Here is a 27,210-nt window from a genome sequence, read left to right on the forward strand (position 1 = left end):
ACTAATTTTTTATCATGAGTTTACCTTTAAGAAATACATTGTCAAACTATGGCAAATAATAAACTTCTCTAATATGCAGGGAGCATGGAGGCTTTGAACAAATCACACTTTTCTTACAGTGCTTTGGAGAAGAGGGTAAACCAGGGTAACCTGGTGATGGAAAAGCAAAAACTATATCTCAGTGCTTGGGTTTTGTGGAATATTTTATCCACCACAGCACAATAAAAGCTAAGGTATTACTGGGCGAGGAGGAGCACTGTATTTCTCACAGCAAAGACACGTAATCCTGTCCAAAAGCAGCATGAGTCAGACTCACTTAAATGCAAACATTATCCTGTTCCTCGTCTTACCTGTTGAATACTAGCTTGGATCCAGTGTGAATATAGGTGACTGCCAGCACCGGAAAAGATGAAGTCTTATCTTGATTTTGAACTAATTCCTACTTTTAAGTCCTGTTAAATGTACGCAAGTGGTTTACCAGCACTGATTTGGATTTTAATGCATCTTTCTAGATCGCAGAAGAAGCCTACAGGAATAACACTGCCTCCACCTATCCTCAGCCCAAGGACCTAGAAGCCTTCATCCGCTCTCAGGTTTACACCACCGATTATAACAGCTTTGTGGCTGACTCCTACACCTGGCCTGAAGAAGCCATGAAAGTGAAACTGTAAATATTTAATGAAGAATGAACAAACTAGCACCAATTACAAAGCATTAAAATACTCAGAACATTTCTTAGGCTTCTTAGGAAGCCTAAGAATAGCTAATTTTTTAAGATGCAGAAAACTTTTTCTAAATTGTAATATTGGGTTAGAAACTCAGATCAAGAAATCATATTAATTATACATCAGATAATAAAAATTAATCTGAGAAATCTATTTGTGTTGTTTGGTTATTTTGATTGTTATTCTAATTGAGATATCCTACACTATAGTTTCACAGATGTTTTATCGAAATAAGTGTTTGTATCTTGAGTTGAGAGTTTTGTCACAAATGTCAATGAGAACTTAAGCAGACAAATGGTACCATGGAAAATTAAGAAATGTGTACGATGCCTGTTTAATCCATGACAGGTCACAATGCAATTTGCATAAATTGTCAAGCTATTATTTAAAAAAAACAAAGCCAAAACTTAGAACAACAGTAAGGTTAGAATATTTTCCTCCAAAGAAAAGCCTTATTGGTCACTCCGGTGTAGAGTAACGAAAATTTTCTAACAAGAACTGAACTTGCAGAACCATTTGTTCACATCTAGAGTATTTTAACATTACTTAGCTAAGCTGAAGACCTGTAAACGATCAAAAATTTAATTTCCCCACTAAGATAACTACTGTTCTGATATGCTGAAGTTCATGGAAGTGCTTGGACTCCATGTTCTTGACAAAAAGGGAGTATCAAAGTGTTATGAATAGGCTTTTTTTTTGACTGTTTTCTTATAAACATCAGTTATCTGGATAGTGCTAGGTTTTTTATGTATTAAACCTTGTGAATTCCTGTAGTATTTGAGGCCAAGGTATTCTTAAACACACATCATATGTGATGAAGTATCATTCTTTGCAACAAACTCCCAAATCACCCAGCCGAGGTCTACTAAATGAATCATTATTATGGGAAAAGAGTTCATCGTTATTTCTCTGGCTTACTACTATTTGAATGATCTGTTAGCTCAATTTCTTCAGTATTGTCTTTTAAATGGTTTTGGCAACTTCATTGGTAATTCAGCATGCTGAATACGTTCATTTACACACTAATTTCAACTAGAGATGTATTCTTACTTTTTTTTTTTACCCTTTCTCATCTGTCAGACAGTTATCAAAAGTGATACCGGGCAGTGACACTCTTTTACAAAAAAAGTGATTCCTTCTGCAAACCTCACCGGAAGCATCCGGGGACACTACTCACCACCTGCATTATTCTGGATTCATAATTAGCATTTCCAGAAAGAAAACTCAGGAGTCTATGGTTTTCCTTAGGAGGATACACTTGGATGGTACTACTAGCAGTTTCCTGTTGTAGAAAAAATGAACAAACAAAGCTTTAGACAGCTCTAATGCCGAAGTGTTTGACCATCCTCCTGCACAGACTTTCTGACCTATTCCAGTGCTGCCTTCCTCATTTCCTTCTGCTTGAAATCTCATAGATAAGGCCTATTTCTAAACCGGTTCATTTTGCTACTTTAAAGGAAGAAGTTTATCATGTGGCAACTTCCCAACAGGACCGAATGCAAATTGGTTTATTGTTTTTGAGTCATGATCATGCGGAATCTGTGCTCATACATCAGGGTTTTAAAAAAAAAAAAACAAACCAAAGAATTGTTCATCGTCATTCTGATCAACCAGAAATACTGCCATCCTCTGTATTTCAATATATTGCTATTGAGAGAAAAGTATTAAAACACATCCCTGTGTTTTAATTGAAATAATATGTTATTTTTTTAGTCATCAGCTGAGTGTACTGAAAACAGAGTCTTCAAACAGCTGGTGTTGAAATGGCCTGGTTTTTAGCTTCCAACAGCCAAACCTCTCTAGAGCTCAACGGTCTGCTTTCATTGCTCAGTACCAATTTTCATATTACGGTTCTCAAGTGGAAGGCAGCAAGATGGTGGTTTTGTTAGAGCACAGCTACTGGGGACTTTTCAGTAGCATTCTTCAGCTACGTATTACATTCATGACATTTAAGTATGATAATCCATTATAAACTGGAAGACTGAATTGCAATTCACTATGTAAATACACACTCAGCACACCACCCCATAGAAAAATGCTGCCTAATGAGCCATTAATATCATTTCCTGTTACAAGGTGATGGAAAATCGTCTCTCAGTACTAATTTGACATAGGAAATGTTGGTAAAGGTTATGTATTTTTATTTAATATATAATACAAATATAGTTTTTTCATTTTTCTGTATGTTACAGAAATCATAGAATTGCTGAGGTTGGAAGGGACCTTTAAAATCATCGAGTCCAACCTTTAACCTACCCTGACAAAAGCCACTTCTAAACCATGTCCCTCAGTGCCCCATCTACCCTTTTTTTAAACACCTCCAGGGATGGTGAATCCACCACCTCCCTGGGCAGCCTATTCCAATGTTTAATAACCCTTTCAGTGAAAAAATGTTTCCTAATATCCAATCTAAACCTCCCCTGACGTAACTTGAACCTGTTTCCTCTCGTCCTATCACTTGTCACCAGGGAGAAGAGGTCAGCCCCCATCTCTCTACAGCCTCCTTTCAGGTAGTTGTAGAGGGTGATAAGGTCTCCCCTCAGCCTCCTCTTCTCCAAGCTAAACAACCCCAGCTCCCTCAGTCATTCTTCATAAGGTTTGTCCTCCAGACCCCTCACCAGCTTTGTAGCCCTTCTCTGGACACGCTCCAACACCTCAATGTCCCTCTTGTACAGAGGGGCCCAAAACTGAACACAGCACTCGAGGTGGGGCCTCACCAGTGCCGAGTACAGGGGGATGATCACTTCCCTAGTCCGGCTTACCACACTATTCCCGATACAGGCTAGGATGCTGTTGGCCTTCTTTTCTGATGCAAAGTGGCCTGGCGAGCACTTCCACCAGGTCTTTCAATACGCTTGGGTGGATCCCATCCGGCCCCATAGATTTGTGCACCTCCAGGTGCTGAAGCAGGTCCCTCACCATTTCCCTTTGGATTACAGGGGCTTCACTCTGCTCCCCATCCCTGTCTTCTAGCTCAGGGGTCTGGGTGCTCAGGGAACAACTGGTCCTACTGCTGAAGACTGAGGCAAAGACTTCATTAAGTACCTCAGCCTTTTCCTCATCCTTGGTCACTATGTTGCCAGCCCTATCTACTAGAGGACAGAGATAATCCTTAGTCCTCTACTTATTGCTAATATATTTATAGAAACTTTTTTTGTTGTCCTTGACAACAGAAGCCAGGTTTAGTTCTAGCTGGGCTTTGGCCCTCCTGATTTTTTCCCTACATAGCTTCACTGCCTTTTTGTAGTCCTCTTGAGTGGCCTGCCCTTCCTTCCAGAGGCCATAGATCCTCTTTTTTTCCCTAAGTTGCAACACTAGCTCCCTGTTTAGCCAGGCCGGTCTTCTTCCCCGACGGCTTGTCTTCTGGCACATGGGGACAGCCTGCTCCTGCGCCTTTAAGACTTCCTTCTTGAAAATCATCCAGGCTTCCTGGGCTCCTTTGCCCTGGAGGACTGCCTCCCAGGGGACTTTGTCAACCAGGCTCCTGAAAAGCCCAAAGTCTGCCCTCCGGAAGTCCAAGGTAGCAGTTCTGCTGACCCCTCTCCTTGCTTCTCGCAGAATCGAAAACTCTATCATTTCATGGTCACTGTTCCCAAGACAGCCTCCAACCTTCACATCCCCCACAAGACCTTCCCTGTTTACAAACAACAGATCCAGCAGGGCACCTTCCCTAGTTGGCTTTCTCACCAGCTGTGTCAGGAAGTTATCCCCAGTACATTCCAGGAACCTTCTAGACTGTTCCCTCCCTGCGGTATTGTATTCCCAGATGTCCGGCAAATTGAAGTCCCCCACGAGGACAAGAGTTCGCGATCTTGAGACTTCTCCCAGCCGTTTATAGAATATTTCATCTGCCTCCTCATCCTGATTGGGCAGTCTATAACAGACTCCTACTACGATATCTGCCTTGTTGGCCCTGCCCCTGATTCTTACCCATAAACACTCAGTCTCATTGTCACCATCATTTAGTTCAAAGCATTCATAACACTCCTTAACATACAGGGCCACACCCGCGCCTCTCCTTGCTTGCCTATCCTTCCTGAAGAGCCTACAGGCATCCATGGCAGCACTATAGCTTTGTGAGTCATCCCACCACGTTTCTGTGATGGCGACTACATCATAATTATCCTGCTGCACAATGGCTTCCAGCTGCTCCTGTTTGTTGCCCATGCTACATGCATTAGTGTATAAGCACTTCAGCTGGGCTATAAGTCCTTTCTCCTTTTTACTGGCAGGAGCCGAAATTCTGCCACCCCCAGACTTATTCCTAAGGAGCCTGGTTACGCCCCCTATCTTTTCCAAGTCTAGTGCCAGCATGCCACCTTCAGGCTTTTTGCTAGCAAGCTTGGATCTATCCCCATCCCCCTTCGAATCTAGTTTAAAGCCCTGTCAATGAGCCCCGCCAACTCCTGCCCTAAAACCCTTTTCCCCCTCTGAGACAGGCTTTTGCCGTCTGTTGCCAGCAGGCCTGGCGTCCTGAAAAGCAGCCCATAATCAAAGAACCCAAAGTCCTGCCGATGACACCGGTCTCTGAGCCAGGCATTGAACAGCTGGCATTTCCTATTAATCTTCTCATCAATCCTCGCAACTGTTGGGATAGAAGCAAACACTACTTGTGCTCCTGATCCCCTAACCATCCGTCCCAGGGCCCTGAAGTCTTTCTTCATTGCCCTCAGGCTTCTTCCTGAAATTTCATCATTGCCTAACTGAAAAAATCAATAAAGGGTAGTAGTCAGCAGGCCTAACTAGGGTAGGGAGTTTCTTCTGGACATCCTTAACTTTGGCCCCAGGGAGACAGCAGACTTCCCTACAGATTGGGTCTGGCCTACATATGGGACCTTCCACTCCCTTCAGAATCGAGTCCCCTACTCGATGTAGGGGAAAAACAGAGGAAACACTAAATTTCTGCCTCATCTTACACATTGTCATTTCCAAGGTGCTTGGCCTACCAATGTAAATATAAAATACCATGAGTTCAGCAGCTGAAAAACTACTATAACATAACTGGACCATAATGAGATATGAAGAGGACTGTGAAAACAGTGATATTAGCAATGTAATTGTATAGGTACAACCCAAAGAATATACGGGAACAGGTGATACGGGCCTCTTTCTCCTTGCCCCTGCCCTTTATTTAAAAGCAAAGCTTAGTCCTGTGGTTGGACACAAGCCTTTGCATTTCACGGGTTAGCTGAATGTAGACAAAGCAGATGATTTGTGGAGCAGTAGAAGACACTGCATGCACAAGCGGCGAGATTTCCTTGAGCTGGCTGTGCTTTTGTGTTGGAAACCATGTTAGTCTGTGACTGCAGCCACTCTGATATCGCACAACTGTATGCGGAAGTTAACTACAAGGCTGCACCTCAGCTTAGTAACACACAGCACAGCATAGACAAGGAGACAGAAGCGTGTGATTCAGGATACTACAGTGTGGGATTTTTATCACCTTGCAAGCACTTTGAGGCATGGCTCACAGTGACAAATGCCAGTTTTAGGGTCTCAGAAAATAAGTAAACACCTCTGAAAAATATATGGCAATTCAGAACAGAAGCTCAACTACTTGAACCATTCTTCTCGTATGTTAAACAGTTTCTCTTTCCACAGTAGCTATAAGGCACGGTATTTCAATGTTAGTGTTACCTCTTGCTGTCCAAAACTAGAACTCCTTACACAGTTTCTCTTACTTGTCTGAAAGTTTGCCTTCGACACCAAATAAAATCTGAAAAATATGTCCACTTTGATGTTGTTTCAAGAATTCTAGGAACTGTCCAAGATCCATGTGATAGTCATTCCTCAGGCCATAATCACCATGCGCCTGAAACTGTAGGTCTTCAAAAGCACAAAAGAGACGAAGAGTATCAATGCTCTTCTCTGTTTCTATGTTCTCCACATGCTTGCATGAAATATGCTTCCAGTTGGGATACCTAATAACACGCCAGAACTCTTCACAGTTTTCTCTGAGTCCTTCCACACAGATGACACCGGGTTTTCCTGTTAGGCAGAAACCAGTCAGATTTAACTTCTTTGCACAGTCAAAAATCTTTTTTCTCAATTCCTGCCTGTATATATGGTGGCTGTAGATCCACATGCGATGCAGTGTTTCTTTAACTACAACTTCTTTTGAAGCACTTTCAGAAGAGATCTTACTGTTTTCCACGTAAGGCAAGGTGTTGTCTTTCACCCATTGCACAGCTTCGTATACACACACTTCACCTGAATCCAAAGAGCTGATGTGAGAAGCCAGATCAGTGTTGAGCTGCAACTGTTGCTGTCTGTGCAGCGCATCTGATCTTGCAAAAAGCTGAGGAGCTACATGAGGATACATATGAGGCAGCAGTACCTGCAATTCCACTTTTACCTTAAAAACAGAACACACACAAAAAGGAAATGAATTCTGCAGCTACTGAAAGACACCTCAGACTTCTTCCCTGTCAAAGGTAGATTATGAGGAGATGTAACTAAGATTGCAACATCCTAAAGACTGGAATTACTTCTTCCACTTTGCTTTTGTCAGCTCCTTTCCTTGTGTTGCACTATGCTGGCATCTAATAACATGCCATGTTATTAGATAACATATCTAATGTTATCTTCTGCTGTTTAGTGAAATAACGCTGTGGCTTGAAAGAAGGTACACAGTTACCCTGTAGGGATATTTCTATTGCATGTTCTCAGGACGTGCTCAGTGTTGCTGCAGCGATAAACTACCAGTCTGTCTGAAGCAAGGGACAAGTGGCTTTTGAGAATCTTGGTCCTTACCAAACACACGTCTCATCAAAGAACTCAGCCCAGTAGCTGGATCTATCCCAGGAAAACAAGGCCAAGAGTTATACAGAACAGTGTTTATGATAGTACTTATTGTATATAGAGGCATTATTATTATTTTAAGCAGGTATTCACCCTACCCATTCAGAGGAAACATTCTCAGGATTATAGGGCATAAAAAGATTTATGTGTATTTTAGGCCGGGGAAACCTCTAGATTATCTTGCCTCATCTACAAACCACAGGCTGTTGAATTTCTCTCGATTATTCCTAGAGCGTCTTAAAATGGAACACTTCAGTTTTTTGGAAACTGAACCCAGCATCTGGTCCAGGAGCAGGAGAGAATTCATGCACCCCTGGTGCTTGAGGCTCTTGTATACCATAAGGAGACTTTCACTACAGTATACAATCAAATTATTAGTCCTGCAGAGAAGTGAATTGTGAAATGACTAATTATTTTTCCAAGTTCCTTGACGATCTGCCGCATCGGTTGTCTGTGCCTATCATTCTATTAGCCTTTCTTGCCCAAATCAAGTTGAGTCAAATAAATAATTAAAACAAGAGCTCTTTGTTACTCTTGACTTTTGAAACAGCAAATAAGGGAGGGAGTTTCCCCCCTTTTTTAGTGCAGTTTTTAAGCGTCTGCATGCACCAGGAGTAATGAAAACAACACACATGAACACATCCATGTGCAATTTCTCACCTTTGGCTCCCCTACATCAACAGCAATTGAATATTCGAGCTGCGGGGGCAGACGTCCATCACTGTTTCTCAGGTAGCGTTGCACGCTGGGCACAGCATCCTCATCCAGATTTATTTCACCCTTTTTGGGAAACATTGAAAGGAGCATTTCCACTTCCAGCAGCTGGAGCTCCAGGCAATCTTTTACTGCGACAGCCATTGCACTGCCCTCCACACACACCTGCAACGAGAGGCCTGGAGTCAAACCCGGGAGGTTTAACACGCAGTGAGGTTCAGCACCACGCCGTGCAACCGAATAAGCTGGCCTCCACGGGGAAACCCCACTATTTTTTAAGGGCAGAGTATGCACTAGACCCTGCTATGGCAGAGCGGTTGGATTAGATGATCTCCAGAGGTCCCTTCCAACCCTATGATTCTATGATTAAATACACATGGGTGTAAAACGCTTAGAAGTTAGTCCCTCACGGGCGTGCTCCACAGCTAAGCTGGAGAAAGGGCCCTGCGCCAAGGAAGAAGAGGCGAAGGGGATGCGGAACGGCGGCCTGCCAGCGGCGGCCGCCACCACCGGGCCGCGCACTGGCGCCGACAGCCTTACCTGTCCCGCACTGCTTTCAACCGCCACGGCAGAGAACGGCCGGCACCCGGGGCGAAGAGGGAGGCGAAGAGGGAGACGACACGTCTCTTCATGCCACCTCACCCAGTGAGGAACCTGCTGAAGCGAAAGGAAAACGACCCAGAACCGCCACCTCAGCCCGCGGCGCGGCCGTTAAACGGACGCTGCGCGAGAGGGCGCGCATGCGCGCTCGGTGCGAAGGCCGGAGTTGGGGCCCGACCCTAGCCCCCAACCCGGCCCCAACCCTGGCCCCCAGCCCGGCCCCCGGCTCTGATTGACAGTGGGCGTGGCCAATGGGCGGGCGCAGCTTGAGGGCGAGGCCGCGCCGGCTCCGGAAGGGGAGCGTTGCGGTGGTGGCGGCTGCGGCGGGTGGAGGTTGAGCGGTTGTGAGTGGGGCTCCGCTCCCATCGCGAGTGGGCTCGGGTGGGTCCCCGAGGCCCTCAGGCGTGCAGGGAAGGGGCTGCTTGTGGTGGAGGGCCTCTGGGTGACCGCCTCTCCTGCCGGCCCTCACGGCTGTCTGCACCTCAGGCTGCCTGAGGGCGTGGGGTGGGTCGGTGAAGGGCCGGTGTCTGAGTAAAACATCCAGGTGACGCTGCTGGGGGTTTCCCTGTGGCTATCAGGGCTTGAGGAGGGAGGACAGGCTGCTTTTGAGCTCAAAAGTTAATAGATGGAGTCGTGGCCACTGGGTGGCTAACATTACAGTGAGAAATAGCCAGCCCTTTGCAATAACTTTATTAGGATCCCTGGGTGCAGCTGACTGAGAATGGTGGCTTTCCTCACCTAAATCACCTTCGTGGTCTGGTGAAATCTGGTCGAGCTCCACTTATCCGATGCTGTACTGGGCATGTAGGGGCTCCTTCCTGAATTACTCTGGTAGTGGTCCCCTTCGCAGTCCCACCAAGGGTTTTGATGTGAACGGTTTAAGATATCTGCACTTCAAAGTGCAAATTGTGAAACTTACTGACTTGACTTCTCTCACTTGTATCTGTGTTACTTCCTTCTCTAGAAATGGATACTGAAGCCCTTAAGAAATACTCAGCATTGCATCCTAAACCTGCTGGACTCACTCTTCAGTATGGCACTGCCGGATTTCGCACCAAGGCCGAACAGCTTGATCACGTCATGTTCCGCATGGGCTTGCTGGCAGTTCTCAGGTCCAAAGCCGTGGCATCTACTATTGGCATCGTGGTTACAGCATCTCACAATCCTGAAGTAAGAACAACCTTTTCTTTAAAAAGAAAGTAGATGCGATTGGTTTAGTGGAATCAAAAGCTCTTTGTGGTACTGAGAGACCAGATCCTGAAGGCGCTTGGACCTGCTTAAAGGGTGTGTTTAGTCTGCTCCCTATAAATATGATCCCGGGCATGTTTGAAGTTACTTTTCTCTGTACACACAAGCGTTATTTTCTCTCGTGGAAATGCTGTAACATAGGAAATTTGTAACGTTGGCAAGCTGCGAGGACTCTTGAGAAGAGATAAACCTTTGAGCAAAATCTGCAAGTTTAAAAAATAAATGCAGCAATTACAAAATTGGCATTTAGACTTTTGCTGCTGTGGAGCATGCCAGGTTATTAGGTTCTCCCCTTATAATAGTGAAAAAGTCGGTACTTAATATGCAGGTTACATTACTTTTTTGGGCTCGTTGGAGGTTTAAATAAACAGCTAACCTATTGCTTCCCAGAAATGCTCCATATTTAAAGAAGCTATGCGATTGAACCATATGTCAGCTGTCTTCAAAGAGATTTTATTAAGTTTCCCCCTTTTAGGCTTACTGTATTTTGTTCTTTTTATAAGGAAGATAATGGCGTAAAGCTGGTTGATCCTCTTGGAGAAATGCTGCACCCTTCCTGGGAAGAGTATGCTACACAACTAGCAAATGCAGAGGAGCAAGAATTACAGAAAATAATAACTGAGATCTGTCAAAAAGCAGCAGTGAACCAGCACCAGGATGCTTCAGTTTTTATTGGTAGAGATACCAGGTAATTACAAAATGCTGTGTGTGTGCTGATTTTATGGAAGTGCCAATGCTTTGTTCATGGGTGCTTTTGGAAGTTTAGCCCTCCACAGCCAGATTATGGGGTTTTTGTTTGTCTGGTCTGCTACCTATTAATTTATGATTATAGCAATAAACAAAAGTTTTCCGATGCTTTTCCTATATTAGCTTCCCTGGTAGTTATGAGAACTTCCTAGTGCTGTTTCTGAACAGGATGCTTTACTGGGGGTTTGGCTGTTTTTTCTGTGTGTACTGTGTGACCTCCACGTATGTTCAACAGTTTACTTGTCTTTGCAATTCTCTGGGGTGGTGGCTTTCAAACTTCTTTGTTGGGAGAGGCCTACGATAGAAAAAGGTATGGATTTCTTCATATTGAATCCAAGTCTACTGGCAGGAAGCTTGTAGAGTCTACTTTCACATGTGCTTCCTTCTCAAGTCCATACATAAATGTCTTCTGCAAAGGTTATCAGTTTCATCTATTGTTTTCCAGGCCAAGCAGCGAGAAACTTTCACAGTCAGTAATAGATGGTATCTCCGTTCTAGGTGGTCAGTACCATGGTATGTTAAACTTTTGCAGTTCTAGTCTGATTTCAAGTTTTTATGTAAATGTGACTCTGTTATGTAGCCCTAAAGCAGTGGCTCAGACATCATTTCCATTTTTGCTTGTAACAGTCTTCTTTCAGAGTAGTTTTATGGCTTTAATGCAAGGTGGGAGGGTTCGTCTTTTCATAACAGAACTTGAAAAATTTCATATGGGTTTTCTGTACCACATTTGTCTGTTTATTGTAGAATAGCAAATACTGTACAGCCTTTAAGGGGGAATCAATTTACTATTCTATTTCTGAATATTGTGCCTTTTATTTTATGCTAGATTATGGTCTGGTGACAACACCACAGCTACATTACATGGTCTGCTGTCAGAACACCCAAGGGCAGTATGGGAAAGCAACGCTGGAAGGTTACTACAAAAAACTATCCAAAGCTTTTACGGAGCTGATAAAACAGGTGAATACTGGATGTTGTCTTCTTCATGCAAATGTACAAAATGAATGTCTTCTGTTTGTTAGCCTGAAATTTCAAATTCAGCATGCCTCATGGTTTCACTAGGGTATGAGTTCACTTTGCCTCTTCTTCCCTTGTGCTAAGTCTCCCAGCTCTGGAGAGAGTCAGAGGCACCTGAAGATTGACTGTGCCAATGGAATAGGAGCCCTGAAACTATCAGAAATGCAGCCCTACTTTCCAAAGGAGGTGCAAATTCACCTATATAATGATGGAACCAAGGAGAAACTCAATCACTTATGTGGTGCAGATTTTGTGAAAGTTCACCAGAAACCACCTAGAGGTATGTAGTCTGTAATTTTATGTCCTTTTACCTCCTCTCCAGAGCTGAAGGCTCAGAGTCTAGCAGTGACATATCATCTTTGTATGAGCTGAACTCCCTGTTTCTTACTAAGTGACTGTGTGAATCGTTCTGCTTGCGCAATGGAAAAGGAGAATCGTAGGGCTGGGTTTGGCACATCCCTGGTTTTATGTTAGTCTAATTTTTTTGGAGGAGTACAGCATGTCTCTGACTGTCTGAAATACGTTTGACATCCTGGTCTGAGTGTGAAGCTGGTGCAGTCCAAAGATCAGTCAGGACTGTCTTACTGTTTGTTATTTACTTTTCTTCCCTTTGTGTTATCAAAAAACATTTACATTGTGGGATGGGATTGCCGACACTTTTCCAGGTTCCTGAGGAAGAGCTGGGATAATTAGCAGCTTGATGCCAGCAGAATGACTGATTAACATAAACCAGTGAGGAAATTATTTCAACCGACCTCACGTAAAGCTCATAAAAGAAAATCCCTGGACTGGGGGAGCAGGCTAGTTTGAGGCTAAACTGGACTCTCCATTTGACATCTGCAGCCGCACTGCAGCTGCTAGCCGCATCTGAACACTGAAGTACAGTGTTGTTTCCCCTCTTGCTACGCTGTTCGCGTGCTGGAGAAATGCAGAAAGGGGAGCAGCAGAAAGGGGAGCAACACAGCGGCAGTCCCTCCTGGCGGTGGATGCTTGTGTGTCATCTGGATTGTGGCTTTAAGACCCCTTGATGGTTTCCATGCAGGGATGTGCTCTGAAAAGAGAACGTGGTTTCCTAATCATTCGCTGAAATAAATGATCTGATTTCTCTGAAGTGTTAAGTGGTAACAGCTTCCTGTTTAGAGTCATGGGGAGTCTCAACCTGTTAAATGTTGCAGTTGCCATTACCTCATGCTTTAGCTTGAGGACCTCAGTGGCAGTGGGATGTATTGTCCTGTGTCCCTGTAGACATGCAGGAGAAGAAACAGGCAAGTTTTGCGGTATGGTTGCCTGTGCTCTGAAGGACGAGGTGTCAGCAGTGTGGGACAGTTTTCCTGTCTGCTTGTGTGTTAAAGTGTTTTTTGCCAAGAAGGAGTTAACAGCGTGCAGTCTGCCCTTTGGAGCTCCCTGCTGAGTTCGGACTCTGAAATCAGCCTAGGGAATGGCCAGCTGCAGTTTGTGGGAAAGGGATTCTGAGGTTAATGTTAACTGTAATGTTAATAAGGTTTATCTTAAAGAAAAGCAAGATGTACCTTAATAAAAGAGCAGTTAATTTTTGTATGGCATTGCTGTGTCAGGTGGTGGCTGCTTTCCAGCTATTTCTCTATTGGCATTAAGCCTGGAAAATTTTTTGAGGCAGGTACTCTTTGCGTTATATACATTGTTGTATAAATTGAATATCCATCGAACTAAACGTGAGGTATTTTATGGCCAGCAGATCCACTTGTATGTTTTTTGTACAGCTCTGAGAAGTCTTGGTCATGGTTGTTTTGGAGTGGGGCTGGTTTTTCAATGGTAGGATTTATGCACTGCCTCCTGTTGTAGTTGCACTTCAGTGGTGGCTTCGCTGGCATGGGGACACAGGCTTGTCTTGCATTAGGAGAGTGTGTCTCCTGTGCAAAAGGAAGCAAAGGGGAGGTGCAGATGTGTCAAGTGGGAATGGAATAACGTTAAAAAGGCCCAAAATACTTGCTGAAGAAAAACATTTTTGATGCAAGGGAAAAAATAGTTAATTCCCATGTGTCTTGGAGGGTGAAGTACACAGTAGTGTTGTACCAAGAGTGCACAGTGGAGCTGCCACCTGCCAGGAAAGGCAGGTGACATGGCTCTGGAGCCCTCCTCTGCCTGAGTGTGGTTTGCCTCTGTGGCCAGGGCTGCGCAGCATGCTGCTGCCCCGTGTCCAGCTGAGGTCAGCTGCCACTCGCTGCTTCAGGCTCATGCCCGCGTGTCACCCTGCACACACTGGCTTGCTCTGCGGGGGAAAGTGATTTGGCTCGGTCTGTGGGTGATGTGTGCGACTCAATATGCTCTGTGGTGACTGAGTGGGAGAGAAAAGGGGTGGATGTTCTTCTGCTGCCAGGTTTTTCACTTTGTGCCATAATTGACTTATTTCAGCGCTTATTTCCAAAATTTAGAGATGTGACTACACACATGTTCTGTGACTGATTTTCATAGACATTTGGGGAGAAGACATAGTGTAGTAAATGTTTAGAGAACCTGTGCTTTTTATATCAATATTTATATTTTTGAGATGAATATGCACTTTTCAGTTGCCTTCAATACAGCTTCCCTGTTGCAGTCTCTTAGGAAAAGCAATGTCTATTTCAGACCATTAGTTGTGTGTGTGTGTGTGTGTGTGTGTGTGTCTGCCCAGAGCTAATTTCCACATGAGATCTGCACTGGGACTAATTTAAACATTTTTGTGTCTTTTTCTCTCTCTAACTTGCATTTTTAACTCTGTGTGCACTAGGGCTAGACATGAAGCCCAATGAGAGATGCTGCTCATTTGATGGCGATGCAGATAGAATTGTTTACTACTATAAGGATGCAACTGGCCATTTTCACTTAATAGATGGAGATAAAATAGCAACTTTAATTAGTATCTTCCTTAAAGAACTTCTTGCCAAGGTAACTCTAACGTATGAAATGAATGCTGACACTTGAATTTGTAAAGTGTAAAATAGTCTAAGGAAGCTGTGTTGGTTTGTATGTATGCGGTCTCTCTACATCTACCTAAAGTGAACCCAGTTTAAAAAGAGATCAATCCTGTACCTCACTGGTATGGCTAAAATGGTGTTTTTACAAGGGTATGACTTCCACGCTCCAGATAAAAATCTGAGCACTGATATTTTAACCTGGAACCTTTTCTCAGTGGGAGAGAACTTTTTTCCAGTTTCAGTGTACGAAGTATTGATGTTCCCTTCTCTTTGTTTCGGTATCTTTCATGAATATTTCATTAATTTGGGGTTCAGTGCTTCCCTCAACATTTCTGCGAAGCTTTATGAAGGTTGGGCATTACATTTGCATGAGAACTTGGTCGTGGCAATGGAGGGGTTTGTATGTCACCATTCCAAAACCAGTCTGCCGCAGAGCGTCCTCTCTCCACAGGGGATAAAGAGAAAAAGCTTTTCTTTTTCAGAAGTCCTCCTAGACTTGGTGTCTATGATACTAAACCTAGACAAGGTACCTGTCTTTGCTTTTTTACGCTGTGGCAGAGAAGCTGGCCAGTGAGGAGAACTTGTGCTTGCCACCAGCCTTTGCTTGCTTTGCACTGGAAGCTTTGACTTTACCGCGTGTGTATAAGGCCTCATGTAACGCCGTGTGTCTGGCCAGTGCACTGAGCTTGCTGAATGTGGAAGAGGGGTTTGGAAAGCCTACAGCTTGGAGAGCTGCTTCAAGCCAGCCACAAAAAAAAAAGATACGCAAAAACTTGAACAGAATTCCTGTTGTCTTAACCGTATAGAAGTTCTCTGTGAGCTGGTGCCTTCCTCCGATGCCCAGGACTTTTAAGTGTCTGTAGGAGAACGTATGTTTAATTATTCCGATTATCCTACCATTTACCCTACTGGTCTGGCTGTGTGCCTATCGGGCAGTAAAGCGCTTTTTGCTTCTTGGTTTGCTCAGGTGGGACAGGCCTTAAAGATGGCAGTGGTACAAACAGCATATGCCAATGGGAGTTCGACACGCTACCTCGAGGAAACACTGAAGGTATTCTCCATATTTTTCCTGGTATTTTTCTGTAAATATTCTTTACTGCAAGCTTGTTTACTTTTAAAATAAATGCTACTGTAATAAGATTGCTAGGAAAACTTAAACTAGGCTAAAATAAATGACTCTTTCAAAGCTGCAGCAGCGATTTGGTGGTAAAAAGGAAACGCAAGCGAGCAAAGCTGAAAAAGTTCTAGTCAGCCTTTACTAGTTTAAAAAAAAAAAGTTTGGCAAAAGCTAAACAAAATCCCTTGTTACTTCTGGAACAAGTTGTGGACTTCATGGCTTTGCAATGAAGTGAGTCGGTAAAGGCTCCTTGGTGCTTTGCCACTGGCTGTTTCATTTTCTGCAACAGGCTAAATGTTGTTCAATATGGAAATTGAGCTAACGTATTACTTCAGTTTGGATAGAAATCTGGTGTTTTCCCTGAAATCATAAAATACATTGTACTTTTCTTGGTTTGGGGTTTTGTTTATTTATTTAAAAAATAAAAAAAATCGGCCTTTATTTCCACTTGAATAAATGAAATTTTTTTAATTGGATCTGCAGAAATAGCAGATAATTTTAGCTCTGGGGCATCCGTAGTTGTGAAATGGTGGTTAGTTTGTAACAGTTTACCCAGGGTGCTGCTCGGCTCCTGGCACTTTCCCCGCCGTTCCCATCTACGGAGGAGAGTCTCTGACACCATTGATGTTCTCTGCGTATCCTTGGGCTGCAGGTACCTGTGCACTGTGTCAAAACAGGGGTGAAGCACTTGCATCACAAGGCCCAGGAGTTTGATGTTGGTGTTTATTTTGAGGCAAACGGACATGGTACGGTAAGTATAAGCACGTAATGTGTAATATCAGCCAATATGTACAACATTTTAGTTGAATTAGATGGGGAAGGAGGTCTTTCACTTCCTGTTTACATTTATAAACAGGACTTTTCTCTCCTTGTTTGAGAACAGACTTTTTTCCACTTACTTTTTTTATTGTAGCATTGTCACCAAATCCTGTGTTTTATATAGGGATGGGAATTCATGGTAGAAAACATTAATGACAGTTATTTTACTTAAATGCTAAAAGCTTTTTCCTCATTGCAGCACATACCGTGATGAGGGCTGATCTTGACAAACTTGTCTTGTTATTCTAGGTATTATTTAGTAAAGCTGCTGAAACTAAAGTAAGACAACTGGCAAAAGAGGAGAAAGATGATGAAAAAAGAGAAGCAGCGAAGGTGCTTGAAAACATGATTGACCTGATTAATCAGGTAAAAACTGTGAGAAGCAAATCGCTATGTTGACAGTCACGGGGCTAACCCTGTTTGTGAGTACCTGTCAGGCTGCTGGGGGGGGGCCCAAGAAGAAAAGAGCAGGAACAGCCTTCTTTAGAGAGATTTAATACTTTCTCCTGAGCGGATGCAGAATGCTTTTATCTGGTGCAGCCTTTATGTTTCAGGACCCAAAGAAGGGGTGGGACTTGTTCACGATTCAACAGCAAGTAACCTTTCATGTGATGTTTTTCACTAACTTAGGGGGTACGGGAGGATGGGGGTGATCCAGTGCCCACGTCCACACAACACTGGGACTCCCCGTCTTAGCACAGACGTTATTCCTCTGGGGTAGTGCCAAATTGTCCTTCAGAGACCAGCTTTAAGCAGCTTTGTTCTGCCCCTCAGCACAAAGGTGAGGGGAGGACTAGCACTTGCCCTTGGCAGAGCTGTTACAAGTATCTGCTGTTCTTACCCCAGGGTCAGCGTGATAAGGAGTTAAAAACAAAACAACAGCACCCCACCAACAAACCACCCATCCTCAGCTACCCCGAGTGAGGCACGTCAGCCTGGCTGCGTTTTCACTCTCTTCCGCTGATCAAATCGTGCCTTCGTTTCTTCACTGTTGACTGCTCCAGTGTTTCTTCCCTTCCTGTTGACAGACAGTCGGCGATGCTGTCTCAGACATGTTGGTAATTGAAGCAATCCTGGCTTTGAAAGGTCTGACAGTGCAACAGTGGGATGCCCTCTACACCGATCTTCCCAATCGGCTGCTCAAAGTTCAGGTGAGTTACACACCACTCATGCTCAGGTCACTTGGGCCCCTGCTGTGAGCACCTCTTGCCTGCATAAATTTAGATAAGCTTTATTTCAAAGCTGAAACAGCCCATTAAAGGGCAGAAGTAGGCCAAACAACCAACCCAGAGGAGGGACCAGAATTTCACTTGGACTAAAATAAAAATATGACTTATAAAATTGATGCAATAATAGCCAACTATGTTAAATGGAAAAACCTGACCAAAACTGTGCAAATTTTAACTTAGAATTTCTTTCTTACCTTTCAACGTACAAAAATCCTATTTTTCTAAGGTCTCTGCCTGCTGGGCAACTGGATTTTTCTTGCTGCGTATAGCTTGAATTTTGTATGAACTGAATGTTCAAACTCTTATTTCTTTATCTTCAGTACTCAAAGAGCTTGAGCAGAACAGCCTCCTGTGTGGTGGCATTCTATTCAACACAGCAAGGGAACTCTGGGCTCCAAATTTACCAGAAGAGAAAGTTTAAGCTGTCTGATCTACTGGGAGGAGAAGTTGCGGGTTCAGTTCAGAGGCTGCCCAAGGAGGCATGTTCAGAACTGACTCTTTTTCCAAGCTGAGTCCCCCCCCAGGACTTGGCTAATCCATGCTGAGCTATAGCTGAGCAGAGATCCCAAAGTGTTGGAGTTAAGCAGGGAACTCCCAAATTCAGCTCTTCCTCAGAACGTGAAGTTCTGTCTTATCTGTGACCTTTTCCGTTCTGCTCTTATCATACAACTCCAGCGCACAAATAAACTGGCTGTTTCTGATGCCGCAGGTTGCAGACAGGAGAGTTATTGACACAACGGATGCAGAACGGCGGGCGGTTACACCTCCAGGACTGCAGGAGAAAATTGATGTGCTTGTAAAGGAGTACAAATTGTCACGAGCGTTTGTCCGTCCATCAGGAACAGAAGATGTAGTCAGAATATACGCTGAAGCAGACACACAGGTCAGAGCTTAAACACCTCATGTATGAAGTAGATTTGTTTATGTTAAACCATCTTCTGCGTAGCATTGGGTGATGGAGGGAGAAGGATGTTTACATACTCGTCACGTCATCACATTTAACACGTGCTAACTTTGGAGAAAACCTGAGTGATCACAAAAAGTCTCTTTGGATTTTCTTTTATTTATAAAGGTGATGTTTGCTGTTCTCAATGTTTATCTTTAAAAGTTAAATGTTTATAAAGGCAGATATGACACTAGATGACTTTGAAAGGAAAAAATCAGCCTTTTCTGAGAAGTCATGGTCAAGAAAAAAGTTACCAAAGCAGCCCGTAACTGCATGATTTCATAAGAGGCAAAATAAAAAAACCCAACACTTTGTCTGCTGTTAAGAATTAGTCCACAGGTGAACTTAAAGTTGACAGCAAAAGCAGTGCTCCTGCTCTTCCCCCTTCACGTGTACCTCCCTGCTTCTTCCTGCCAGCATGACCACAGTGGCAGAAGACACCTCAGGATGACAGAGCGGGGAGCACAACATTTGCAGGAAAACGCTTGCCTCTTACTATTGCGTATTTGCTCTAACCTTCTCATGCTGACACCAAGTAACTGACTTTTGAAACATTCCACAGGAGAACGCGGATGCCCTCGCCCACGAAGTGAGCCTGGCTGTTTACCACCTCGCTGGTGGAAAAGGAGCACCGCCCCAGCCTATGTAACAACTGATACAAACTACAGTTAAAGTTCATAACTTGACTTATTTTTTTTAACATTACTTTCTTTACCATTTGCTAATATGGACATACCCAGCCCTTCCTGAGAATAGCAAAGGTTAATCAGAACTGAGCAGAATATTGTTCTGCTTATTCTTCACCTCTGTTAACAACTTACCTCTTAATGAGATGCTCTTGCTGCTGAATTACACTCCCCCCTCCCTCTGTGAGTTTGTCTGACTTCTGAGGCTGAAGTGACTTAGAGGTGACTCACTTCTCAACAGACAGCAGCCTGATCATGCCCAGAAGAAATTCTGCCCCCCACCCAGTGTATTTCATAGGTTACTGTCACGTTGTGCCTGAAGTCCAGCTCCCCCCATCTTCGGCGCGCTTGCGGTAGCTGCGTGTGACTCGAGCTCTGTTGTGCCTGTGCTCGCAGGAGCTGCGGAAACATCATCCTCCCTTCCCACAGAATCCGGTCGTCTGTGGGCAAACAGCCTAAGGCAGAGGTTGGTGCTGGTCTTGACATTCACTTCACCTCGGTTCAAGGGGGAAACGAAATAACAAAAGAGCGTTTGCAAGTAAAAACATATGATTGCAATAATATTAATCATTAGATACTTTTATGACATTAAAGTCTTGCTTAGAAAGCAATTTGCTGTAATAATCTTTATAATCGCTTTTAAGAGGGAAAGGCCAGAGACAAGCTTGTCTTCTGTGGCCCTTGCACTACTCCCCAGCAGTGCGCAGGGGCAGGGTAATGGGATGCGATGTTATAAATACATAAATACCCTCCTCCGCATATTTCAGTTCAGGGTATCTACCTCTGACAAGTGTGTCTTTCAGTGTATGAACTCCTGGCATAATGACACTTTCCAGATTGCTAAATAAGCACAAGTTCCAATGGATCAAAAAAAAAAAAAGGGACAAAAATAAACTGGAACCAAATTGAAAAAATGTGCACCTTGTATTTTTTTTAGGATTTTTTTAAAGACAGAACTCAAGACAACAAAACATATACTGTAAATAGTAGGCACCATAATCAATATGAGCCACCAATATTTAAACTCGATCCAGGCCACATCCAGAACTTTTCTCTTATTTACAAATATTTAACTTAAATACAACATTAAGTATTTCATTACATACAAAGTAAGAAAAGAATACTATACAACTGGGAAAGATACAGTATTTCATTTAAATAGTTACACTACATATAAGCTGAATAGTACCGGTTTGGTTCATGTTTTTATGACACCTTCAAGAAAATCCTTCTCAACCATTTCTTCTATCTTTTGTCTTGCTTTGCTGGAGAAGGTCTTGAGGGTCTCCATTTTTATGTCCTTACTTGGAAAACAGTTGGGGTAAAGGACAGGGCTCCCTGAGTGTCCCACACATCTGCTTGTGACTTTGCTGTTAAAAACTTGGCTGAGTACATTGAAGAAAGGCAAAAGCTGCTCGATGCTGCGAACGGTGTAGATGGTTAAAAGCAAGTGGCCAGGTTCCCAACTTAGTGTTTTCCCTGAGCTGTCCTCCTCTGGGTTTTTCTGTAAATACAGAGAAATGGGAAATAATACAGGTTAAAACCAGAAAAAGCACAGATAAAAATAAAAGAGTAATGCCCAATAAAGTATTTTTCCGTGCTCCAAAAATATCTGTGTTATCACCTAATGCTGGAGTGCAGCTTTCAAAGCAGATCTCCTGCTCCTCCCCACACAGCAGGCTTTGTGGCAGTGGTGGCTGGGAGCGTGCAGGCTGGCAGCCGGTCCTCGGCCTGACACCAAGGGGGTGTCAGGTGGGCGTTCGAGTCCCCCCGCCTCAGCCCAGGGCTGCCCCAGAGCAAGGCAGCCCCTGCCCCTGGCACCTGTCATGCCGCCCCACGGAGCCGTTTCCTGATGTGGCATCCTGCTGGTGACATAAGGAGCCCAAGCTGGTGACAGCCAGTATTGCCGCTGCTCGGGTAAGCTGTGTGCTGCCTCAGCTGCTCTCCAAAGCAGGCCGGTCTCTGATAGCACTCACACTTCGTCCTAATTGCCAGCATTAGTGACAATAAACCCCAAAGGAAGTTAAAATAGAAACGAAGCATTTCCACTTTGAAGCTAGAGTTCAGAGTTTTCAGGAACAGCAAAAGCAGTGCTGTTTGTTTTAATACCAGAAATAACACACACAGAGGCTCTGAGGAAACACTTGAAGTTGTCCTCAAAGGAAAATGGTTCGGTTACTTATTGCATCTTCTCAGAAGACCTGGGTTACGCACTTTCCATTCCATGGGGGGAATTTCGAGGAAGAGAATTTCAGGAACCCCACCAGTGAAGGCAGCAGTCACACGCCCGACGCTCACAGGCAGCATCAGGACACTGCTGGAACCCCAGTTAGGGTTGCCTTAAATATCTGCATACTGAAGTACCGGGGCGCTAACATCCAGCTACTCCCATGGTAAATCTTCACTCATTTCCTTTTTTTTTTCCTTTGGGTCAAAAAAAAAAAATAAAATTCAAATCTAGATAACAAGGTACTATCACCACTAGAAACACCTTGTTTGGGCTGTTACTGACAAACCCGTGTGGAGCGGTTCTGCCGTGAAGCAGAGTTCTGGCAATACTGGTTTTTATTCTGTTGAAGGAGAAAAGCAGCACAAAGGCCACATCAGGCAGAGCCACCTCCTGATCACCTCCCGCCAGGCGGGCGTCCGAGAGCCCTGCAGGCTGCAGAGCTCCTGAAGGGCAGGGTTTGTAACGAAAGGAGAAGGAAGGGGAAAGCACAGCAGTGGGAGCAGAGCGCAAGGTAAGGATCACTGACGGCACGGCCTCGGAGCAAACAGATTTTCTTCAAGAGATGATACTTCAGTAAATACAGTTTTTGCCTTTTAAATGAAGCAACTGTCTTGCAATTCAGGAGCCTACATGACAACCGTTTCACAAAAACCAACGCGGTTAAAATTAAATATGAGCAGATTTAGTATTTTAATCTGGTGGTTTGGCTCCCTGTCACAGGGGATTACCATTCCAGACCTACAATTCCTAAGAGAAGAAAGGCTCATCATGAAGTAAAACAAAGCGAGGACTGCATTCCAACACAGAGTTGTTGATGCCTCCTACTTTTAACAAAGCTACCAGCTTTTAAAGTTTCTCCTTTACAAACTTCACACTGGATTCACAAAGGAGAGGCTGTTGCGTCCTGGGTTCTCCGCCGTGCTCAGCATTACGCCGTGGCGAGTGCGGGCACCCCCAGCAGCACGGGTCAGCCTCACACAGCAGCCAACCAAACGGGGAGCACGTGCAAACCCCCCCTTCTTGTTCTGAGCAATGAAATACAACCCGTCCAAGCCATTTCCTCACGGCAGCACCCGCTAAGCAAACACCACTAATTCCTCAGGTACTTAAAACGGCAGTTGATTTGACAGAGACCGATTAGGGATTGTGTGTTTCATACCTGCCGTTTGGCAAAAGTTGTTTTATTATGCAACATAATTATTCCTAGAACTAACTTTTTGTAATCTATTTCATGTAGGAAACTAATTTAAAAATAAACTTGAAGTTATCTACAAAAATAACGGCCCTCCTGATTCCTTCCCTTCAAAAACATCTCAACTTTGTTCTCTAACATGACTGATGTCTCTCAGTTCTTACTGAAAGCTAAATACTGCCCAGGGCCTTGAGGTGATGGTATTATTATGGCGAGCTTGTTTCACAACTCAAGCATCAAAGGCCACCCTCACCTGATGCTTGGCCATCTCCATTCCCTCCAAAACCACCGTCTTAAAGTCCTCCTGTTTGTCCTGTGGAAGGAAAGAGGAGAACTTTCAGACTGCATTTCATATATCAAAATAATACTTTGCCATGAAGGCCGTGCAGTTGCTTGGTTGGATGCTGTGCTTCAGCTAGAGAAATCACCGTCCCCAAGAAGTCCATGGTCCAGCGAGGACAGAGTCTGGAGCTAGTGTGGCCAAGGCACCAGTAGACAATAACAGCACTGCCCGTTTGTTCTGTTTATCGCCAGTAGTGCCAAAGGAGGTTTTTAAACCCATTTCCTTCAGACAAGAGAGCCTGAGCAACACCATACTACATGAAACTGAGCATTAGTCACAGTGCCCTGAAGGACAATTAAGATCCACTGGAACATTTTGCTCAGAAACAGTTATTTTCTAAGAATACCCCACAGCTATATGCAACAGTAGTCTCCTCTGCGCAAAGAAGAAATGGCCTGGAAGTCTGTATTCATCACCTCATGTTTCTCTCATCATCATGCCCCCTGCTACAGTTCACAGCGTGCAACTGCTGCTGTGACTAGGGGGTTCCAGAAATCCCAGCAAGTTTTCCACATTCTTGAAGCATACTGTGGAAGTCCTGACTTCAGACATCTACCTCAACATACTATACTTACCAGCATGTGTATATTATACATCATATATAAATTATAATTCACACAGAGAGATTATCTGGAGTGTGACAACTTTCTAACAGGTGTCAAACACTACACTGAACATCAGAGTTAGAGGCTATGCCTGATTAGCAGTCAGTGAAAACTGATTATTCCTTTATACACGCGAGAAGAGAAATTTAGTCTCATCTTCATGGTTCAAAAACAATAAAAGGAAGACTGCAGACGTGCTTCAGGTACCTGTTTTATCCCCTATAGTTGGGAGCCTTGCTTGAATAGCTCAGATCTGCCTGCGACTAAGTTATCCCTAAATTGTATGTAGCCAATTGCACGTCAGCAGTAGTTTCCTTACTCAGTGAAAACATTCACTGGAGATTGTAAATGCAGTAGCTACAGTAAGCTGCCGGTGCTACAGCCCTGACAATGCCATCTATTTGGAGGGAAACCCAAGAATGACACTTCAAAGCTTCCTCCCATATGGCTTCGAGCTTCCTCTTCCTGTTTCCCTGGCCCACCCAGCAACCTTTCCCAGGGAGGTGCCTGCCCAGGGGGGGCTCTGCCCTCACAGCAGGACCAGCAAAAGTACCCCACAACAATTTTCTTACTTTGTGGCAGCGGAAGGGAACTCTCTGGGACAGGGCTTGGCCGGCTTCCATCAGTTTCATTAGCGGATCAGGCCTCCACCCCACCCAAACTAGGGGTTTAACATACCTCACCCACCAAACGAATGACAACCCTAATTCTGCTCCTGCTCTACAAACCGGGCAACCAAGATTTCCCCAGAACTGTTTCTACTGCTCTCTGCCGCCTTCTGTTCATTGTAACTGCTTCAGGGAAGAAACCCAGCCCTCCTGGGCTCTGCTGTCTCAAAATTCTTGGTTCTATCATTTCTAGGAACGCAACAGCTTTCTAAATATTTAAACGTGATTATTATTAACAAATGTTAAAATAATGTTAGACATAAAATTATGTTAAAATAAGTTAGACACTGAAGCATATTTTACTTTTTACTCAAATAATACTTTTAATAGAAAACACTAAAGTCACTGGCCATAGTCTTTTTTTGACCATCGCAGGTTTGGGGTTTTTTGTTTGCTTGGTTTGGTTTTTTTTTTTCTTTTTTTTGGTGTTTGATTACTCCAGTGGCAATCTCCCACACCAGCTAAACTCCTTCCCATTCTTCATTGTCCAAAAACCCACCAAATATCCAAACCAAAAACAGTGCTGTAAGTTACTGTATATGAAAATTATTAATGACAAGCAAAAGTGGAAGAAAGTGACATACCTTTGCTTTTTTCCGCAGCAGTTTTGCTAGACGCACCACATACGGTTTGAATTCCCTCTGATGCGTACCCTGCCTTCGTACTTCCAAGCCTGAATCATCTGATGCTTCTGGAATAAAAGCCCAACGATACCTATCACGAGATAACATAAGCAGATGTTATCTTTACTGAACAAGCAGGCTTTTCTGCTAGATCCAAGAATATGAGCGGATGAGGAAATCTAGTTAAGTATCAAAGAAAGAGGAGGAAAAAAGAAAACAAAACCCACAACGCACACAAAAAACCCCAGGAGTCTTTTACAAGAAAGAATAGGAAAGGCACATTCTGGAAAGCAGGAGGCAACATGGCTGAGAAGGCAGCATTTTCCTTTTGCTTTAGAGCTTCTTGAAGTACTTCAGGATGCCAAGAGTAAGATAAGGCAGAGAAGCTAAGAACAACAGTAGTATTCACACCTTCACTCTGTGCAAGGGAAATGAAAGCAATTCTGAATTATAAAATATGGAAGTTACTTAGAACACTCTGCTGCACGTTTGCAATGCTTACTATAACACACAAAATGTTCTCAATACACCATGTTGGTAAGAGAAACTCATTTATTTCACCTATTCATAGGCCAATGAGACCAACCAGACCACTCCTCCCTCCCGACCTTGCTGCACTGCAAAGACTGGCTACTTGCATTATAAACCATACAGGAAATCAAAGTTTCTGTCCTTAAAACTCCAAGCCAAGCCTCCATGAGAACACCAGAAAGGACAGCATGATTCAGCATGACTATTGTCCTTCCGGAAATGCAGAGTAATGACCTAAATAAAACCGGACCGGCTAATAAAGGGGGTTAGAACAGCTTGGAGAACTGAATAAGAATTATGAGCCAAACCCCCAGAAAACAAAATAAGTTAATGAACCTTCATTATTAGCAACAGATTTAGAAATACAACAGGGCACAAACTGACACAGTGTGTGCAAGTTCCTCCACCCTCTAGCCCACACGAGTGTCTTTTAAATAACAGGATAATTAGAGGTGACCAAGTGTCTACAGAGCTGTGTCAGGGCAGCAGCTCTCAAATGGACACCACTGTGCAGTGTAAAGGTAGAGACGAGGGACTTTCTTTTGTCCTTGGTGGCCTCCCATTTCTAGGGTCTTCAGCAAATGCCATTTTTGCATTCTTTTCTTCCAACAGAACAGGACTGCAGAGGCACTGAAGAAGCAGTCTGCACACATGAACGCTACTGACCAAGAAAAAAACAAACACCCCATGGAGTCCCCTTCACAAGCAGGTTTGTTGCAACATCTTCCAGTCAGATCACGCAGGAGTAATTTAAGTGAGTCATGCTGAGACGATGTAAAGTCCTCATCTCATGCATTAGTCACTGAGACATGTGGGTGTATTTTGGGTTCTTAGACATTACCGCAACTAAATACTTTAAAAATGAAATACTTGAATAAATCACTATTATGGATTAGCTCACAAGTGTGGAGAATCTCTTGCCACAGGCTAAATCAAACCAGCTTGAACTCATTTGGTGTGTAGCATCATTTGCTCTGGGGGCCACTCTGACACTGGGAGGGAATGAACTCTGGACTGCCCTGGGTGAAGGCCAGAAAAGGAAAAGGAAATAGGAAACCAAAGATTTTTATACACTAGAATTTTACCAAGAGGCATGGTTAAACATCCAAAAACTTCAATGACAGCGTCTTCTACTCACATCTGAAACTGAGGAAGGTTTTCAGATGGTAAAGCTAGGGCCAAGTCCAGAAATTTGCAAGCAGACAAGTACAGGTTCAACCATCTCTGGCTATTGTAGGACGTGGAGAAACCATTGCCACCTGTGTACGTCGTCTCCAGACCAGCAACAGATGGGCCAGAAGTTCTAAAATAAATTATAACAGGCAGATGAGTCATAACAGCCTTCTGCCACTATGGGAACATCATCTTTCTTACTTGCCTTTACAGACACACACAACTTAATCCTGAATCCATAAATTAAACCAGAATATTGGAAG

General features: G+C 43.8%; 4 protein-coding genes across 11 annotated transcripts in view; 2 read left to right on the top strand and 2 right to left on the bottom strand.

The window, feature by feature from the left end:
* Positions 1–878, top strand: part of ME1 (malic enzyme 1) — a 183,226-nt gene extending 182,348 nt beyond the window's left edge. Inside the window, exon 14 of the mRNA XM_063330091.1 lies at positions 513–878. Within this exon, the coding sequence (XP_063186161.1) occupies positions 513–671 (159 nt within the window). The 3' untranslated portion in view covers positions 672–878. The remainder of the gene's footprint in view (positions 1–512) is intronic.
* Positions 879–6,136: 5,258 nt separating this feature from the next.
* Positions 6,137–9,068, bottom strand: RWDD2A (RWD domain containing 2A). The gene is made up of 3 exons (XM_063330095.1): positions 8,781–9,068; positions 8,187–8,405; positions 6,137–7,080 (listed from the first exon to the last, which is right to left on the bottom strand). The coding sequence occupies exons 2-3, from the start codon at positions 8,382–8,384 to the stop codon at positions 6,403–6,405; spliced, it is 876 nt and encodes a 291-aa protein (XP_063186165.1). The 5' UTR covers positions 8,385–8,405; positions 8,781–9,068; the 3' UTR covers positions 6,137–6,402.
* A 13-nt stretch (positions 9,069–9,081) lies between these two features.
* Positions 9,082–20,458, top strand: PGM3 (phosphoglucomutase 3). Of its 3 annotated transcripts, none has more exons than XM_063330092.1 (13): positions 9,082–9,221; positions 9,805–10,010; positions 10,592–10,776; positions 11,281–11,348; positions 11,662–11,795; positions 11,937–12,132; positions 14,599–14,756; positions 15,753–15,836; positions 16,555–16,653; positions 16,971–17,087; positions 17,750–17,872; positions 18,660–18,833; positions 19,459–20,452. In XM_063330092.1, exons 2-13 carry the CDS (start codon positions 9,807–9,809, stop codon positions 19,543–19,545), a joined length of 1,629 nt encoding a protein of 542 aa, XP_063186162.1. In that variant the 5' UTR covers positions 9,082–9,221; positions 9,805–9,806; the 3' UTR covers positions 19,546–20,452. The 3 variants fall into 3 exon arrangements, with proteins under 3 accessions (XP_063186162.1, XP_063186163.1, XP_063186164.1); XM_063330093.1 differs by having other exon boundaries at positions 9,112–9,184; positions 19,459–20,457; XM_063330094.1 differs by lacking the exon at positions 9,082–9,221 and adding an exon at positions 9,296–9,384 and having other exon boundaries at positions 19,459–20,458.
* A 24-nt stretch (positions 20,459–20,482) lies between these two features.
* DOP1A (DOP1 leucine zipper like protein A) overlaps positions 20,483–27,210 on the bottom strand; it is a 68,317-nt gene continuing 61,589 nt past the window's right edge. For 3 of the 6 annotated variants that reach the window (XM_063330070.1, XM_063330071.1, XM_063330069.1), the window contains 4 exons: positions 26,913–27,077; positions 25,205–25,334; positions 23,258–23,317; positions 20,483–21,086 (listed from right to left, as the gene is read on the bottom strand). In XM_063330070.1, coding sequence (XP_063186140.1) covers positions 20,781–21,086; positions 23,258–23,317; positions 25,205–25,334; positions 26,913–27,077 — 661 coding nt within the window. In that variant the 3' untranslated portion in view covers positions 20,483–20,780. The remainder of the gene's footprint in view (positions 21,087–23,257; positions 23,318–25,204; positions 25,335–26,912; positions 27,078–27,210) is intronic. The other 3 variants (XM_063330073.1, XM_063330074.1, XM_063330072.1) reach the window with 1 other exon arrangement.

Source organism: Chroicocephalus ridibundus, chromosome 3 (assembly GCF_963924245.1).
Source record: "Chroicocephalus ridibundus chromosome 3, bChrRid1.1, whole genome shotgun sequence".
NCBI classification, from domain to species: Eukaryota; Metazoa; Chordata; class Aves; order Charadriiformes; family Laridae; genus Chroicocephalus; species Chroicocephalus ridibundus.

Excerpts from the sequence above, each read along its gene's own strand:
- PGM3 (XM_063330092.1), top strand. The coding sequence starts at position 9,807 with ATGGATACTGAAGCCCTTAAGAAATACTCAGCATTGCATCCTAAACCT. Across the intron at positions 11,349-11,661 it reads TCTAGGTGGTCAGTACCATG|ATTATGGTCTGGTGACAACA; the intron begins GTATGTTAAACT and ends ATTTTATGCTAG. Across the intron at positions 11,796-11,936 it reads TTACGGAGCTGATAAAACAG|TCTCCCAGCTCTGGAGAGAG; the intron begins GTGAATACTGGA and ends CCTTGTGCTAAG.
- RWDD2A (XM_063330095.1), bottom strand. The coding sequence starts at position 8,384 with ATGGCTGTCGCAGTAAAAGATTGCCTGGAGCTCCAGCTGCTGGAAGTG. Across the intron at positions 7,081-8,186 it reads TTGATGTAGGGGAGCCAAAG|GTAAAAGTGGAATTGCAGGT; the intron begins GTGAGAAATTGC and ends TCTGTTTTTAAG.